General features: G+C 39.8%; 1 protein-coding gene across 1 annotated transcript in view; it reads right to left on the bottom strand.

The window, feature by feature from the left end:
- tcerg1l (transcription elongation regulator 1 like) overlaps nt 1-20,083 on the bottom strand; it is a 132,286-nt gene that overhangs the window by 18,715 nt on the left and 93,488 nt on the right. The window contains exons 6-9 of the mRNA XM_031906370.1: nt 17,483-17,574; nt 17,133-17,221; nt 6,467-6,621; nt 2,573-2,642 (exon numbers count right to left, since the gene is read on the bottom strand). Coding sequence (XP_031762230.1) covers nt 2,573-2,642; nt 6,467-6,621; nt 17,133-17,221; nt 17,483-17,574 — 406 coding nt within the window. The remainder of the gene's footprint in view (nt 1-2,572; nt 2,643-6,466; nt 6,622-17,132; nt 17,222-17,482; nt 17,575-20,083) is intronic.

Here is a 20,083-nt window from a genome sequence, read left to right as displayed (position 1 = left end):
CCTTTAATGTAACATCTAAATTACTGTACCAGTTGTCTCATGTGGGAGTAGAAAAGTCCAAGTGCTTGCTTCCAATATGACTTAAAGTATGCCCCAATGCAATTAGTACAAGAAAAAACTTGAGAAAAGTTTCTCAATTAGTACAAGAAAATTGTTTGTAACTTTATGAATTTTCCCATAAAGGGAAAGTTTCACTCGTCCCTAACCGGAACACATAACAAGGCCACTGGAATACCCCCGTGTGTACGAGCCCTTACATAGAGTTTATACTGTTAAGGGATTACAAACTCAAGCAGAATTCAGTTGGAACACATGACGATATCTCCTATTCCAACACCATTTCCCTATAGGAAAATAGCGTTTGTTCAAAAGTACATAAATAATGGAATCCAAATGTTTTTAATCAGTCTATTTTTACGTCTTTTTATGGTATGCACTAGGAATTCAGTGAGCCGTGCCTTGATCTCTGTACCCAAAGGTTACATTCTATACACTCAATATAAGGAAACATCTCCATTTTGCAAATCCTTTAAAAGTCATGTCCACAGAGTGCTCTTCTCGATAACCGTTGATTAAATATTTTACACTTTACAGCCTTTTTCTGAAGATAGTTTCCTAGAAACTCATTACTTATGCCCTACATCCTCTAAGTGACCAATTACTGTGTCCTACTGTATCCCTATGGAATATTCCATATCTGGAGGAAGTTCTTTCAGATTTATGAAAGTTATTCTTACCATATCTGTGGAGCTGAGAAACTGTATAAATTGAAAAAAACACAATTCTTTCATCAATCGATTGTCCAGAATTATTTTACTTTCTCATTAGTTATTAGCAAGGTTAATATAGGTTATTTTGTATAAATGATAATGTAGTGCAATGTGCAATAACTCTGGATACAAGATATCTCCAGTATCTCCTATTCCCTGGTAAACCTATTACTTTTTAAAGTACAGGTATGGGATCCCTTATCCGGAAACCCATTATCCAGAGGCCATCCCAGGCCATCTCCCATAGACTCTATTATAATCAAATAACTCAAATTTTTTAAAAATTATTTCCTCTGTAATAATAAAACAGTGCCTGTACTTGATACCAACTAAGATATAATTACCCTTTATTGGGGGCAGAACAGCCCTATTGGGTTTATTTAATGGTTAAATGATTCCCTTTTCTCTGTAATAATAAAACAGTTCCTGTACTTGATCCCAACTAAGATATAATTACCCCTTATTGGGGGCAGAACAGCCCTATTGGGTTTATTTAATGGTTAAATGATTCCCTTTTCTCTGTAATAATAAAACAGTACCTGTACTTGATCCCAACTAAGATATAATTACCCCTTATTGGGGGCAGAACAGCCCTATTGGGTTTATTTAATGGTTAAATGATTCCCTTTTCTCTGTAATAATAAAACAGTACCTGTACTTGATCCCAACTAAGATATAATTACCCCTTATTGGGGGCAGAACAGCCCTATTGGGTTTATTTAATGATTAAATGATTCCCTTTTCTCTGTAATAATAAAACAGTACCTGTACTTGATCCCAACTAAGATATAATTACCCCTTATTGGGGGCAGAACAGCCCTATTGGGTTTATTTAATGGTTAAATGATTCCCTTTTCTCTGTAATAATAAAACAGTACCTGTACTTGATCCCAACTAAGATATAATTAATCCTTATTGGAGACAAAACCATCCTATTGGGTTTATTCAATTCTTAAATTATTTTTATCAGACTTTATGTTATGGAGATCCAAATTACGGAAAAATCCCTTATGCGGAAAACTCCAGGTCCTGAGCATTTTGGATAACAGTTCCCATACCTGTACTGACATATTGGGGCTCATTTATCAACACCTGGCAAATTTGCCCAGGGGCAGTAACCCAGAGCAACCCATCAGTGATTGGCTTTTTTCAGCCAGCTGCAGGAAGAACAATGAATGCAACAATTTGATTGGTTGCCATGGGTTACTGCCCACAGACGAATTTGCCCAGTGTTGATAAATGAGCCCCATTTTTTTTATATTGGAAGTGTCCTCCTCAGATCTGAAAACAAATTCTTCCTGCTGCTGTGGAGTTTGCCCTTCCTTCTTCTCTGGCTTTTGGCTGATCTTGGAGATTTCAGACCAAGCTAGAGGACCATGCAAACATCTCATAAAGCTGGAGTATGGTGTGTAAACAATTCCTTAAGCCTATCGGATTCTTGTACCACTTTCCTGCCTTAAATGAGATCTTTAAACACAGGAGATTTGAAGCTAGAAGGGAGGGTAGGGTGGAGACCAACACCAGCGGAGAAGATATATTTTTTCCCCAAAAGGAGCAACACAGTAAATGTCTTTGAAATGAATAAAACAGGAAAGAGTCTGCATCACTTTAGTTCCCATATGCAGTCTTGACCATAGCCAGCTTGAAAGTGTATATATCTCTACACATTTGCCTTAGTCCCTTTAGCCTCTGTTGTATCACCTGTCTGACAATGTCATGCTCATTGGTTCAGTTCATGCAATGTGGGTATTTATAAATAAATAAAAATGACAAGACCAAATAAATACATTGGGTAAACTTACTTATTTCGTTTGGTTTTTGTACTGTGGTCATCGCTAACATCTTCTGGAACAAACCCACCTTTTTTGTCATCTATCAAATAGAAAGAAGACAAATATATGTGATTAAAGAATAAAGCTGTTACTTCGTTTGAAGAGTCCAATTGAAGAAATCAGTGGCAGAGGGCTATAAGCTCTCCATGGATCAGAATGATTTAGAAAACTGGATTTCCTTTCATCTACCATGAACATTTGATTGTGCAAGGTCTGTATTTTTATTCTCGCTGTTTCCGTTACAGGCATCTCCAACCAATACGACTTCTTCTGATGGTGAAAAGCTATTTATATGAGTGAAAGTCAAACAGATACCGTATTCTGTCCCCTTCATTGCAGAGCATCATCGTGCATTAATGTTTAATGTCCATGTATGCAACTCTTCACCTTCAGAAATCATGGCCCCATACAGCTGGCCCATGCCCACTCATGATTTGTTCCATATCCCACTTATAAGGGTGATTTACTTTGACCCCTAAAGAAAATACAAAAGCAAATAAGCTGCAAAAGTGCCCATTAGTGCTCATTTAAAAAGCACTGGTGGGCACAAGGCAGCCCTGTGTACTGGCAGGTAGTAAGTCTCTCTGCTTAGTTTTGGTATGTAGAGACCTATCAAAGTGCAGGACAGGTTTGCCCTACAGTTGTTGTTAAACTTAACCTCCTGGCATCCCTGATAGCTTTAATACAGGGTTCCCCAACCAGTGGCTCGTGAGTAACACGTTGATCACCACCCCCTTTAAAGTTGCTCCCAGTGGCCTCAATGTAGGTGCCATATTTACATTTCTGGCTTGGAGGCAAGTTTTGGAAGCAGAAACACAGTTTTACTCCAAGCAGAGTCTCCTGCAGGCTAGCAGTCCACATGGGTCTACCAAATAGCCAATCACAGCCCTTATTTGGCTTGTTTGGCTCACTAACACTTTTCACATCTTAATGTGGCTCATGAGTAGTGATGAGCGAATCTGTTCGGTTTTCGTTTTACTGAAAAATTTGCGAATCATGCAAAAGATTTGCAAAATGGTGAAAAATTCACGAAACGCAGAAAATGTTGCGCATCAATGAAAAAATTTTTATATTGGAATATTGGAAACAATTTTTTTGATGCAGGCAACAATTTTTTGTCTTGCGGAAAGTTTTGACGCCCGTTTCGTGAAGGAATCCACCAATGGCGAAATGCAGAAATTTGCCGCGAATCCATGCCTGCCAAATTATTTCACCCATCACTACTCATGATTAAAAAAGGTTGGGGATCTCTGCCTTAATAGCTGCAGTCCTTTTTGTCTAACAATTGTTACACTATATACAGTAATACGACCTTTGTGATTTTATCAATGGTCTTCTGCAAACAGACCCCTTGGTGCTGGGGACCTGGGGCAAAGCCCCTTTTTGCTTCCCCCTAAGACCAATGCTGTAGAGACTGCACGGTTGTGTAGGAAATAATGTCAGCAACACTCCTTATTATATACATTTTCTTCTGCTCCACTCAGAACAGAAGGAACGAGAAGAAACTGCAATTACCCTGTTTTATATTTATTCTCTACACACACTGTACGAGGAATTCCATAAAACTGAGTTATAGTTGGAGAATAATCCGCCAAAAAATGACTTTTTTTCCTGTAACAGATGGCAAAGCTGAAAACATATTGCAAAGCTAGATTTGATTTAATTACTTCCTACACCAGACAGCCAACCCCGCCAAGGTTGTATCTACCTTTGTTTTGTACTAACACCTCAATGATATAATGCAGAAATGCATTTCCAAGGAGCAGATTTTATCATTGCCCATTTACTAACACAGCTGTAGCTTTATTATAAGAAACTTATAGAAGACTTTGAGATTTCAGACACTGTAGGTACATAGTCATGCTTGTATGTAGTGATGGGCGAAATGTTTTGCCAGGCATGGATTTGTGGCGAATTTCTGCGTTTCGCCATTGGCATATTGTTTCACGAAACGGATGAAAAAATTAGCCGCAGAAAAATTCACCGCACGTCCAAATATTGTTGCCGGCGTCAAAAAAGAATAGTCGCGGGCGTCAAACGAATAGCCGCGTGATGAAATAATAGCTGCGGGCGTCAAAAGAATAAACGTGCGACAAAATAATAGCCGCGGGCGACAAAATAATAGCCGCACGACAAAATAATAGCCGTGGGCGACAAAATAACAGCCGCGCGACAAAATAATAGCCAATTTGGTCGACAATTTTTTTTTGCTGCATGACATTTTCGCTGTTTCGTGAATTTTTCACCGTTTCGCGGATCTTTTGAAAGATTCGCATATTTTCCGGCAAAGCGAAACAGAACAGATTTGCTCATCACTACTTGTATGGAGCTGGATTTCCCCAACCATCACTGTCCAGCAATCAGATACTTAACAACTCAAAGCAAGTTAAACTGCAGGCTAAAAATGTCATTCAACATTCATGAGCCAACTAAAAAATGTAAAAAAAAAGCATGAATAGCCCTATTTGCACACTGTCCCACTGGTTAGGCTCTTTTACCCCCATATGTAATAAAAGGCATACAGCTTGCCCAGGTACAGTAGCTCAAAACAATCTATAAGAAGTTTGTGGCCACTTAATGCCACTTAATGCTCCCTTTTAATACATATTCCTCATAAAGGGAGACAAAATTTGTTAATGAGCCCCACACAACACAGAAACCTGACACAAATATGACAAAAAACATATGCAAAAACATGACTTTTGCCTGAACACACTCCTTGCACTCCATGTAGCCAAAATCCAATGCACTTTCCTAGTCTGTTCTGATGAACCACAAGTGCTCCATTTGAAGGGGTCCCCTGGAGCTAGCACCACCCTGAAGGTGGCAGTATTTCCAGGGTTCCCACTGCAGTCTGTGCCAATAGGTATAGCAGGTTAAGTGTGTAAAGTACGAATTGGGGTGCAAGTTTTTCACCCACAATGCAGCATTTCCCCACAAACCCAGCATAACTGTGAGCTGAGTTGGACTGGGCTGCCGGATCCTTGCCGATGCTCCCCCTACACAACCGCTCCTCCCCTGACGCGTTAAATTTACGTGCGCTCAAGGGAGGCTGTTGGGTGGGGAACCCTGTGGGTGGTTAAGGGGGCCCCTGTGGGGGGGGGGGTTAGGGGACTTGGCTGGTGGGTCACCTGCAGGGCCCCTGGGGCGGGAGCCCCAATGGGCCCCGCACTCCTCAGTCTGACCCTGACTGTGGGAAGGAGAAGGTGGTGATGCTGCTGACACAATTACAGCCTGTGCAAATATAAAACATGCGCTACAATGTGAATTTGACACAGATTAACTAAAAAGCTTCTGTGTTGGGTCCAAGTGTGCTGCACCTATTGACTCAGGCCCCTGTTGGAATTCCTGCAATAGTTGCACTATGTGATCCAAACAGGCTAACAAAGCACAACAGCACTTAGCATCAACATGTGGAGCAGCTTTAAATGCAAGAACCTTTAATAAATGCTGCCGATTTATATCTATTTATATATATTTAACTGTAGCAAAGTTGCATGACAACTGCGCTTGCACTTAATAAATAAGCTCAAAAGCAGTCAACAAACACATTAACAATTGCAGAATATGTGCGGCTGCTTTGTACAGCCCATCCCTGTTCTGCATTTCAAAGAAAATGAATGGTATAAAATACGTGCACATCAGCAGACAACAAATTAACAGTAATTTATGGAAATATGACATGCTTTCAGTATGTGTATAAAGCTATAATTATCACACTACTTTAGAAAGACACATTATACCTGAAACCTGTAAATGAATTGCGCTTTGAATCTGGAGCCATATACAAACACGAGATTCATGCCGTTACCACAAAATGAGTCATGTAACAAATGAAATCAAATAATCACAGTGAGCAGTTACTTGTAGATGTATCCAGTTTGCGTTTGTGGGGCGGATCCTCAATTATTCGGTTTATATCGATCCGGTTCTTTAAGTCAATGGGTTTGTCCCATACAGAGAGCTGGATCGTTGGGTTGAAAAAAAACACTTTGTCATCTCCAGTCCAAACCACACACCTGTCGGGTACAGATAAAGACAAGGAAAGCTGTTACACTTTGATTTGTTTATAACTGTATAAGTCTGTTTTAATTTGCCATTGCCCGCCCTACATCATGGCAGGTGAAGTAAAGAGATGTCTGAATAAACACTGAGCGGGACTTCAATTAACTGGGGAGGGTTTTTATGCAAACCCTTGGGGAAATAGTTACATAGTTACATAGTTACATAGGGTTGAAAAAAGACCAGTGTCCATCAAGTTCAACCCATCCAAGTAAACCCAGCACCCTCAAACCCACACCTACCAATCTATACACTCACATACATAAACTATAAATACAACCACTAGTACTAACTGTAGATATTAGTGAGTAATCATGTCCCCTCGCAAGCGCCTCTTTTCCAGAGAAAACAACCCCAACCTCGACAGTCTCACCTCATAGTTTAAATGCTATAGACACCCACACCCTTTTAATTTGGTTGGTTGATTCTAAATAAAAAAATTTGGGGGTTAAGTGGTCTTTGATAAATTCTGCAGGGGTGCTCATTTTACTCCCAAAAAAGGGCACAGTTTGTCCCAGGGTCAGATGGGGGTGTGAGAGGTCCACTGGGGCTGCTACACCAAGGGCCACAACGACCGCCTGCTAATCCACCACCAGCCCCTTCCCCCTACACCTTATACCTCATCACAGCAGGGGATTGACAGCAGTGGGGAGTGGGTCTGGGTTGGCGGGGTCCACAGGTTTATATCCCCAGTGTCCCACCAGTAGTGATGAGCGAATCTGTTCCGTTTCGCTTCGCCGAAAAATTCGCGAATCTTTCAAAAGATCCGCGGAACGGCGAAAATGTCGTGCGACAAAAAAAAATTGTCGCCCGCGGCTAGTATTTTGTCGCGCGGCTATTGTTTCGTCGCCCGCGGCTATTACTTTGTCGCGCGACTATTGTTTCGTCGCCCGCGGCTATTATTTTGTCGCGCGGCTATTGTTTCGTCGCCCGCGGCTATTATTTTGTCGCGCGGCTATTGTTTCATCGCCCGCGGCTCTTATTTTGTCACCCGAGACTATTCTTTTTTTATGCCAGCGACAATTTTTGGACGTGCGGCGAATTTTTCCGCGGCAAAATTTTTCATCCGTTTCGCGAAACAATCCGCCAATGGCGAAACGTGGAAATTCGCTGCGAATCCATGCCTGGCGAAACTTTTCGCCCATCACTACCCACCAGCCCAGTCTGAGCCTGATTTGTCCCCAAGTGGAAAAATTATTTTCCAATATAGCTTTGAAATTCCACAAAATTCTGATATTTTTCATTGGTGAATTTTTTGCACAGAAAAAATGGTGCATTAAAAAAAGTCATGGTCATGTCAAACAAGTCACGCTTGCTTCAAAAAAGTCACATTGTAGTTACATAGTAACATAGTAACATAGTAAGTTGGGTTGAAAAAAGACATACGTCCATCAAGTTCAACCATAATGCCTATATATAACCTGCCTAACTACTAGTTGATCCAGAGGAAGGCAAAAAACCCCATCTGAAGCCTCTCTAATTTGCCACAGAGGGGAAAAAATTCCTTCCTGACTCCAAGATGGCAATCGGACCAGTCCCTGTATCAACTAGTACTGAGAGCTATCTCCCATAACCCTGTATTCCCTCACTTGCTAAGAATCCATCCAGCCCCTTCTTAAAGCTATATAATGTATCAGCCAGCACGACTGATTCGGGGAGGGAATTCCACAACTTCACAGCTCTCACTGTAAAAAATCCTTTCCGAATGTTTAAATGGAACCTCCCTTCTTCTAAACGGAGTGGGTGCCCTCGTGTCCGTTGGAAGGACCTACTGGTAAATAAAACATTAGAAAGGTTATTATATGATCCCTTTATATATTTATACATAGTTATCATGTCACCTCTTAAGCGCCTCTTCTCCAGTGTAAACAGACCCAACTTGGCCAGTCTTTCTTCATAACTGAGACTTTCCATACCCTTTACCAGCTTAGTTGCCCTTCTCTGGACCCTCTCTAACTCAATAATGTCCCGTTTGAGCACTGGAGACCAAAACTGAACAGCATATTCTAGATGGGGCCTTACCAGCGCTCTGTAAAGGGGAAGAATAACCCCCTCCTCCCGTGAATCTATACCCCTTTTAATACAGCTCAAAACCTTGTTTGCCCTTGCAGCTGCTGCCTGGCATTGCTTGCTACAGCCAAGTTTATTATCTACAAGGACTCCAAGGTCCTTCTCCATTATGGATTTGCCTAGTGCAGTCCCATTAAGGGTATACGGGGCTTGCATGTTTTTACATCCGAGGTGCATGACCTTACATTTATCCACATTAAATCTCATCTGCCACTTAGCTGCCCAGATTGCCAGTTGGTCAAGATCCTGCTGCAGGGATGTCACATCCTGCATAGAATTGACTGGTCTGCAGAGTTTTGTGTCATCTGCAAACACTGATACATTACTCATAATACCCTCCCCTAAGTCATTTATGAACAAATTAAACAAAAGTGGACCCAGTACAGAACCCTGAGGGACCCCACTGAGGACCTTATTCCAAGTAGAGAATGTGCCATTAACAACCACCCTCTGTACCCGATCCTGTAGCCAGTTTTCTATCCATGTGCAAACGGCTTCACTAAGACCAATAGACCTTAGTTTAGAAAGCAGTCGTTTGTGGGGAACGGTATCAAATGCTTTCGCAAAATCCAAATAGATGATATCTACTGCATCCCCACTGTCCAGCTTCTTACTTACCTCATCATAAAAAGCAATTAAATTGGTCTGACATGACCTGTCCTTCATAAAGCCATGCTGATTACTGCTCATAATACCATTCTCCACGACATAATTTTGTATGTGATCCCTTAACAAGCCTTCAAATAACTGAGATCTTACTCCGTTTTTAAATATGGGAATGACATTCGCCTTCTTCCAATCCCTAGGTACCATACCTGATGAAAGAGAGTCTGAGAATATCAGAAACAAGGGCCACTGCAATTCTGCCCCTAGCTCTCTCAGTACCCGAGGGTGTATTCCATCTGGCCCAGGTGCCTTGTTTACATTTATCGTGTGTAACCCTTTAAGCACCATATCCTGTGTCACCCACTGTGTAGTTGGAGCTGAGGCAACAGTGCAGCTATTGGGTGGGACTTGTCCCACTGGCTCCTCTACTGTATACACAGAAGAAAAGAACTGGTTAAGCACATCTGCCTTTTCTGTATCCGCTGTAACCATATTGTTATTATAACTCAATGGGGCCACACCCTCAACCTGCATCTTTTTACTATTAATATACTTAAAAAACTTTTTGGGGTTAGTCTTGGCCTCGGCCGCGATGCGCTCCTCATTTTCTATCTTTGCCTTCCGGATTGCTGTTTTACAACACTTGTTATAGTGTTTATATTCATTAAACGCAGCTACTGTCCCCTCTGACTTATATTTCTTAAAAGCTTTCCTTTTTTTCCCTATTAACTTCTTTACCTCAGAGTTAAGCCACATGGGGTGATTCTTAACACTTCTACTTTTTCTTATTAATGGAATAAATTGAGAACAGTAATGATTTAATATCATTTTAAATGACAACCATTTCTGCTCTGTATTTTTATCAGAAAACATAATGCCCCAATCTATGCCCTGAAGCGCTACCCTTAAGGAGCTAAAATTTGCCTTCCTAAAATTCATTGTCTTTGTTGCCCCCGTGTAAATTTGTTTCCTGCACCAAACATCAAATGAAATAACATTATGGTCACTATTACCCAGGGGTTCAACCACTTGCACATTTGCTATACGTTCTGGGTCATTAGAGATCACTAGATCTAGTATAGCATGGTTCCTGGTTGGCTCCTCAACAACTTGTGACATAAAGTTGTCATGCAGCAAGTTTATAAACTTGTTCCCAGTTACTGTCCTGGCAGTACTATTGCTCCAGTCAATATCAGGGTAATTAAAATCCCCCATTATTATCACTTGCCCCAAACTAGCAGCCTTTTCTATTTGCAACAGGAGCTGGGCCTCCTCCTCTTCGCTTGCATTAGGGGGTCTATAGCATACCCCTACAATTAGTTTGGTAGATTCCTTACTATCTGTGAGAAGCTCAACCCATAAGGATTCAGCTCCCTCTGTTAACCCCATCACTTCCTCCCTAATATTTGCTTTTAATTCCTGCTTAATGAACAGACACACTCCTCCTCCTTTTCTATTGCCCCTGTCCCTCCGAAACAATGTATACCCCCCAATATTAACAGCCCAGTCATGAGACTCATTCAACCAAGTTTCAGCAACTCCAATCACATCATATTTCCACTCCAACGCCAGTACCTCCAGCTCTCCCATTTTACCAGTCAGACTCCTTGCATTGGTAAACATACATTTAATACTGGTTCCGGCGTGAGAATGACGTGTAGACAACTTATGGGCCTCCCTGCCATTATCAGTATCCCGAAGCAAGTCTCCTCTCCCATTTTCCCTTACTATGCCCACTACCTCATCTATCCTGTCTACCACAGAATTTCCCTCTGCACCCTCCCCCCCCACTCCTAGTTTAAAATCTCCTCCAGCCCTCTAGCCATCTTTTCCCCCAAAGCAGCTGCCCCATCATCATTCACAATTTTTTTTGGCGTTTTGTGAATTTTTCAGCATATTAGTGCCCATAATGTGAGGAGTAAAATCAGTAACTTGCTGTTCTCTGTATTTTACTGTGTAGCAACCTTAAAGATCTTTTGTCCAAGGGAATAGTAGAGCTGAGCTAATGGGCTGGGTTTTAAATTGTCAATCTATTTCCCTAAATGAAGTTGTAAACATTAGTTTGTAAGAGTGTTACAATCACAACATTCCAGATGCAGTGAGCAAAGTGCAATTTTGAGTGTTTTTTTTCCCCAAAAGGCAAGTGTCATGGCAGTCACAAGAAGATGTTGCGTCTGATGCAGTTGCACTGTGTACTTAAAAAGGCCCACCGGTGCTACAAGTCCGTACCATAGTCATACTTATGGATGTTTGCTACAATAAAAGTCCTTCCTTGGTTTGTTACATGTGTGTGTACTATATCTGCTTTCCACAGTAAAACCTACCTATACACAGGCCCGGACTGGCAATCTGTGGGTTCTGGCAAAAGCCAGAGGGGCTGCTGTAAGATGCCATAGACAGTCACTATTTATTGGGCCTATAGGGGGCTGCTTGGGCCTTTGTGTACTTTAAATGCCTGGGCCTATTTTGAATGCAAGTCCAGGTCTGCCCTTGTAATAAGGGTCCACTGACCATGGGTGGCCCCGTTACAAACCACCACCATGATGACAAGATGACAAGTGCTACCCCATATTGTCTAACACCTAACTAACGCTACAGTACTACAGTACTATTGTTCCTGCTGGCAATATGGAAACTGGAATATCTGATCTCCCGCACTCACACTATACTCACAATCATCCAAAGTTATTTCATGTTATCTGTTATCAGTTTCACATGAAATATTTAATGAAGGCATATTTATAAAGAAAAATAAAGCAAAACCAAATTGTCATTGAGAGTGAAGTGAATAAAATTAGTAAGAGCTATATAATCTCAGTTTACTCTTTGTGGCACATTTACTAAGACACGAATTCGAATCCGAATTGGAAAAATCCGATTGGAAAACGAACATTTTGCGACTTTTTCGTATTTTTTTGCCATTTTTTCGGCGCCTTTACGATTTGTGCGTAAAAACACGAGTTTTTCGTAGCATTCCGAAAGTTGCGCAAAATCTGGCGATTTTTTCGTAACGTTAAAACTTAAAAGGCGCAAGTTTTAACGCTACGAAAAAATCGCCAGATTTTGCGCAACTTTCGGAATGGTTACGAAAAACTCGCGTTTTTTCGCACAAATCGTATTGGTAACGAAAAAGTCGCGACAATTTTCCGAAAAAATCGCAAAATACCGATCATTACGAAAAAAACGCAATCGGACGCATTCGGCCAGATCGTGAGTTAGTAAATGGGCCCCTTTGAGTCTTCCTTTATCCTGCCCATAATATGACTGATGTGTTACTTTCCCTATAAAGCTAAGAAATATTATGTAATATAATTTGAAACCTGCATTAGAATATGCTTAGCTCTGCCTTTAGCCCACCTGATAGAAAAAAATGTAGTTTATGTGCTGGAAAACAGCTGGCCATCTGAGTTTTGTTATCAAACGGAGCAGAAAGCAATTAAGACGGGCTGTAAATTATGCAGAATCTCACTCGGAGCAATAATACCAGGCTGCAGGAGTACATAAACGTTCCGCTTGTTGAAGAATGTAAGACATTTGTAACATTTTCAAGTGCAGTGTGATAAGCATCTGGGAAAGGAAAGAACCCAATGATGCACCTCATTACTGCCACTGTATGTTGTGTTTAATGGCACCAAAATAATCTTAGCTGAGGTGCGAATTCTACAGTTCATTTTGTAAGGAAACATTCAAAAGGCTTCTTTTTGGAAAAGCCGTATATCTAAAAATATTTTTAGTTTTAACAGTGCAATTTCAAGCACAATCGCAATTTTTTATTTCCATAAAGCACAGTTTTTTTTCAGAATTCTGGAGCCATTGCAGTTGCAAATGCCAGTTCTCTTGATGCAGTTGAGCTGCAGTTGCATCTGAGTTGCCAGTATGGACACAATTGCACAAGGGCTTCATCACAAATCGGGTGCAATTGGATCAAATCTTTTATAAACCAGTGTTCTGCACGCAAATGATGTCTGAAGCCGATTTCTTAGGCGCAAGTGTGCTGCCTGTATTGAAGCAGGGTGCTGAGGGAATCCTGGAGCTACTGCCTGGTCAGGAGGTGTGGTAGCCTCGGTATTTCCCTGCTTCAATGGAATGGAAGGCAAAAGGGTGCTCCGTACCAATAAGGTAGCAGGAGCCTTGACGGTGCTAGGAACAGCAGGGGGAGTGGAAGGGGTTAATTAATACAGGCTTAGACTGGGGGAAGGAGGGTTTGTAAAGTAAGAGGAGGGACCAGGATAGGGAAGCTAACAGCAGAGGAAGAGGCGGTACCATTACCTCGTGGAAAGTCAAGGAGCATTGTCCCGCCCGCCCTTGAATATAAGCAAGGCGGACCGAGTTGGGGAGGGATTCGTTTATGCTGTCACAGCTTGCGGTAGGAATGCTTGCTGGAAAGTGGGGGCTAAGCCCCAGTTTTGGCACATGGGTGTCAAAAGGTGGATGGTAACCTCCTCGGACAAGGGTCCCAGGAGAGTGGTGGATTCTGGTTGCCTGCTCTCACTTGCCCACCTGAAGCTGCTGCGGAAGGGGCCGGCATGGCAGGCAGCCATGGTTGGTGGTTTGGAGTAGGCAAGCATTCCAGTGGGCATGGATGGTTATTGTTAAAATGTTGATCATTTTATACATTATTTTGTATTTATATATTTACATTTTCTGTTAATAAAGCTGTGGCCTGTTATATCCTATCCTGGATGTCATTATTGTCTCTGAGGTATTGTCTCTGGGGGAAAAAGAGCTACGGTAAGGAAGCCTGCGTTATTAACGCTGCACTGTCAAGGACTGAGCAGCACTGCAAATTATACGGAACGGCAGAATAGTGCATTTGATGCAGGTACCTTTAATGAAAATGATTTTAGGCACAACTCCCAGCAGAGAGAAGCACAGACGTTGCCCAGTGCCCTACTATATCAGCAACAAGTGAGTAAAGTGTGTGTGGATTCCCTTCTCAGTTGTAGTTGTAAATTCTAAGTCATGATGTAACCTAGTTCTTTTTGTCCTACCAGTTGAACTAGCAAAACGTATGGCTTAGTGTTAATAAAGAAGCACCGACAGTTATGGCGACTGCATATTGATGCTCTAAGGCAATGCATTCCTCTACCTTTCAAAGAATCAAATGGAAACCACCGCCTTACAAATTACGTAACCAGCTAAAACCATGACATTTAGTAGCTTATGCTTTTTGCCCGAGTTCCATTTATTATCACAGCTGTACAACCCATTTTCTATGAGGTCTCTGCAACATATTTTTTCCCCTTAAACATATCTTTGGCTACAAAGTTAGATGCACATCAAATTTAAATGCAAATCTGACTTTATTATCAGATGTGCTATAAAGACCGGTTCAGCGGTTTTCAAGATAAAAAAAACGTATATAAAGTTTTATGAAATGTGAGATGTCTTCCAAATAGCACTGCAGGAGGTTTTGTTGCTTCGCATAACAAAGTATTATAGGCTGACATGTTACATGGGAGCAGAGATACATTAAGACAATGGAGCATCATTCAGCAGAATTCAATGCAATCATTGGGGCCATTTAATGAACCCTAGGGATGACTTAGCTTGATGTCCTGGACTTTTGTCCTACTATGGTTTGTATTCCAATACTTTTAATCTTTTTTTTCTACTCATGATGAATCCCAGCTTTTCCCTCTTGGTTTCACTTGGTTTATGGCAACATGAGGTACCCAGCCACTTATGGGAAGTAATGGAATAATTGCAGTGCAGAACACACAGACGCAACAACATTGGCTTTGCTCTGGTGGCACCCGGTTGCATTTTGACCACCACACATTGGCCATACAGTACATCGATCCCTCTCTAATAATTGTAGTACCCTATAGTTATACTGATGCTTCAAGACCCACAGAGTCATACAAATGGCTATATTATGTTATATAATAAGAAATAAACACACACAATCAATAATCTAACCTTGTTATCACAGAAGAATCCAATATTTAATACCTTTATTAATAATGCCAACATTTATATTCTACAGTTAAGTAAACTACTCAACTCAACTAAGGTAATTTCCCCATGAAGTTAGATACAATTGTAAAGGAAAATACCATGCATTTAACAAGTGGTTTACAAGTGGTAAGAGAAAGATACATTCATTGTAAAAAGCTCCTGTTGTTGTTATAGAAACCCATCACATTCAATGGTCTTTTATTATAAATGTAGCAAGATAGAGAGCAGAGGGGTGGATAGATGATAGATGATAGATAGATAGATAGATAGATAGATAGATAGAGAGATGATAGATAGATAGATAGATAGATAGATAGATAGATAGATAGATGATAAATAGATAGATAGATAGATAGATAGAGAGATGATAGATAGATAGATAGATGATAAATAGATAGATGATAGATAGATAGATAGATGACAGATGATAGATAGATAGATAGATAGATAGATAGATAGATGATAGATAGATAGATAGATGATAGATAGAAAGATAGATAGATAGATAGATAGATGACAGATAGATAGATAGATAAATAGATAGATGACAGATAGATGATAGATAGATAGATAGATAGATAGATAGATAGATAGATGGATAGATAGATAGATAGATGACAGATAGATGATAGATAGATAGATAGATAGATGACAGATAGATAGATAGATAGATGATGATCGATAATACTAACTGTAGATATTAGTATCACAATAGCCTTGGATATTCTGCTTGTTCAAGAACTCACCCAGGCCCCTCTTATAGGCATTAACAGAATCTGCCATTACCACATCACTAGGAAGGGCATTCCCCAACCTCACTGCCCTCACCGTGAAAAAGTCTTTCATGTTTTTGTACTTTGAGGGATTGTTTCTGGCGATTATTTACATTGGCATTTGAGTCTAAATTATGGGTGTGCATTGGGGTTTTGGTACGTCTATATGTTCTATTAGTGGTTTAAACCTTTGCGGTACAGAGTAAAATGCTTGCCCTTGCCTCCTTGGTCTTGGATGAAAAACAATCCTACTGAATTTTATTTAACATTAAACATTTTTTTGAGTGGACTTAAGGTACAAAGATTCAAATAATGAAAAGAGCCTGTATCAAAGCATCTTTGATAATAGGTCCCCTACCTGTACAGGTATCGGACCCCTTATCTGGAAATCCATTATCCAGAAAGTTCTGAATTACAGAAAGGCCATCTCCCATAGACTCAATTTTAATCAAATAATTCATATTTTTAAAAATGATTCCCTTTTCTCTGTAATAATAAAACAGTACCTGTACTTGATCCCAACTAAGATATAATTACCCCTTATTGGGGCAGAACAGCCCTATTGGGTTTATTTCATGGTTAAATGATTCCCTTTTCTCTGTAATAATAAAACAGTACCTGTACTTGATCCCAACTAAGATATAATTACCCCTTATTGGGGGCAGAACAGCCCTATTGGGTTTATTTCATGGTTAAATGATTCCCTTTTCTCTGTAATAATAAAACAGTACCTGTACTTGATCCCAACTAAGATATAATTACCCCTTATTGGGGGCAGAACAGCCCTATTGGGTTTATTTAATGGTTAAATGATTCCCTTTTCTCTGTAATAATAAAACAGTACCTGTACTTGATCCCAACTAAGATATAATTGCCCCTTATTGGGGGCAGAACAGTTCTATTGGGTTTAATCACTGTTTAAATAATGTTTTTAGCAGAAGTAAGGTAGGAGATCCAAATTATGGAAAGATCCCTTATCCGGAAAACCCCAGGTCCCGAGCATGGTCCTATACCTGTACTACTAGAAAGGTGTTAATTATTATTTATCACAAACTTACCACGGTGACCCGGGCACTGGTCTGGAAGCCACTGGCTTATTTCCAATGTTGGTGCATTCCTCTTCACTTGGTATCTTTATAGAACTGTCCTAGAAATACAATTTATTCAAACATTTAGTTTTTGCAGTCTGTACGATGAATTTTTCCACACAGTTATAGTTACAGAACAACAATGTATTATTTGTATGCGTTTGTTGGATGCCATCTTTTACAGATAGTTCATAGATTGCATATTTATTATCAACTCCCATTAATAATGAGGCACATAACATGGCATAAAGACAAATGAAAGCTCTGTTCCCTAAACAAATTTGCATTAGACCACAGTAAATACGGTTTAAAAGACAAACCTTTTCATCCATCTTTGATGGCTTATTTTTCTTTTCAGAATGCAAAATTAATGCTGCTGAGCAAGAAGCGCTGTTTGCATCTTTGTTCTTATCTGTGGATAAACCAAATATAAATTATAGTCTTATCTATATAAACAGAAAGAGAGCAACAGTTTGGCCACCCCTTGCCAAATTATATATTTTATTTAATTCTGTAAGTTAGAAGAAGGAAACAACTACTACAGGTATGGGATCCCTTATCTGGAAATCCGTTATCCAGAAAGTTCCGAATTACAGAAAGGCCATCTCCCATAGACTCCATTATAAGCAAATAATTCTAATTTTTAAGAATGATTTCCTTTTTCTCTGTAATAATAAAACAGTACCTTGTACTTGATCCCAACTAAGATATAATTACCCCTTATTGGGGGCAGAACAGCCCTATTGGGTTTATTTAATGGTTAAATGATTCCCTTTTCTCTGTAATAATAAAACAGTACCTGTACTTGATCCCAACTAAGATATAATTACCCCTTATTGGGGGCAGAACAGTCCTATTGGGTTTATTTCATGGTTAAATGATTCCCTTTTCTCTGTAATAATAAAACAGTACCTGTACTTGATCCCAACTAAGATATAATTGCCCCTTATTGGGGGCAGAACAGCCCTATTGGGTTTATTTCATGGTTAAATGATTCCCTTTTCTCTGTAATAATAAAACAGTACCTGTACTTGATCCCAACTAAGATATAATTACCCCTTATTGGGGCAGAACAGCCCTATTGGGTTTATTTAATGGTTAAATGATTCCCTTTTCTCTGTAATAATAAAACAGTACCCGTACTTGATCCCAACTAAAGTATTACTTCAGTCATTCATCCTTATTGGAGACAAAACAAGCCTATTGGGTTTATTCAATATTCAAATGATATTTAGCAGACTTAAGGTAGGAGATCCAAACTGCAGAAAAACCCCTTATCCAGAAGATCCCAGGTCCCGAGCATTTTGGATAAAAGGTCCCATACCAGCAGCAATCAGTGTGGATCCCATACCTGTACTATAAAAAAATGCATGTAAAAAAATATGTATGGAAACCATGTAACTAAACCTAGATGTTTGAAATTTTTATCATTGAACAGTGGCCATTAATGTTTTAAAGTGCCGCCTTTGAAACTGCACACAGCGTAGTGTCCTTTGCTCTGTACTATTATATACAGTATGCTTATGGCTGCAAGACTATTTATCAGTAGCTTCCCATGAAGATTACATCTTGACATTGCACTACTGTAGACTGTGGTCTGTACCAGGCCGTGATAAAATATATGGTTATACATCTTCAGGCTAATAAACGTGATACTCAGAGAAGTGCTCTTGTATAGTCTATTCCACAATGCTATAGAGAAGACAATATCAAAATAGTGTTTGCTGAGAAAAGCCATTTTAGCTTAAGTGATGTTCCCTGGGCAGTTAGGGAGACTTTCTAACCTTTTTCTAATGCCTTTTTCACAAAAGATTTTCCATCCTTTAATGCCTCTTCTACATTTACACATTTCACATTTTTCTAATATGTACTATTATAAGCTAAAAGCCAAGTGAACAAGATGTAATGTGCTTGAGTAATGGTTAACATTTTAAGTTCATTGGAAATACATATCGTGCCTGTGCTTTTAGTTCAAGAAAGGCTAATGCATCTCTAATTACCAGTTTCGTTCATAACATTTGCACCCAGAGCGGGAGATATTCTGACCTGTTAATGGCCTATCAAGTGTTACTAGCAGCTTAGTACAACTATTAGCTGGAATACTTACCATAAAAGATTAGGGACTGAATGATTGGTCTGTGAAATCAAATTGTATAGTAGTGCTGTATATTCCTTCATATGAACTAGGATTCCTAAAGAGCACATTCCTTACTACAGGTATGTAAAGTCATTTGCAAGTACATGATCCCTTATTTGGAAACCCATTATCCAGAAAGCTCCGAATTACGGAAAGCCTGTCTCCCATAGACTCCATTTTAATCAAATAATTCAGAATTTTAAAACTGATTTCCTTTTTCTCTGTAGAAATAAAACAGTAGCTGTACTTGATCCCAACTAAGATATAATTACCCCTTATTGGGGGCAGAACAGCCCTATTGTGTTTATTTAATGGTTAAATGATTCCCTTTTCTCTGTAATAATAAAACAGTACCTGTACTTGATCCCAACTAAGATATAATTACCCCTTATTGGGGCAGAACAGCCCTATTGTGTTTATTTAATGGTTAAATGATTCCCTTTTCTCTGTAATAATAAAACAGTACCTGTACTTGATCCCAACTAAGATATAATTACCCCTTATTGGGGGCAGAACAGCCCTATTGGGTTTATTTCATGGTTAAATGATTCCCTTTTCTCTGTAATAATAAAACAGTACCTGTACTTGATCCCAACTAAGATATAATTACCCCTTATTGGGGGCAGAACAGCCCTATTGGGTTTATTTAATGGTTAAATGATTCCCTTTTCTCTGTAATAATAAAACAGTACCTGTACTTGATCCCAACTAAGATATAATTACCCCTTATTGGGGGCAGAATAGCCCTATTGGGTTTATTTAATGGTTAAATGATTCCCTTTTC

The sequence above is a fragment of the Xenopus tropicalis genome, chromosome 7 (assembly GCF_000004195.4).
Source record: "Xenopus tropicalis strain Nigerian chromosome 7, UCB_Xtro_10.0, whole genome shotgun sequence".
Classification (NCBI taxonomy): domain Eukaryota; kingdom Metazoa; phylum Chordata; class Amphibia; order Anura; family Pipidae; genus Xenopus; species Xenopus tropicalis.
The sequence above is the reverse complement of the archived record's forward strand: the minus strand, read 5'-3'. Positions and strand labels throughout refer to the sequence as shown.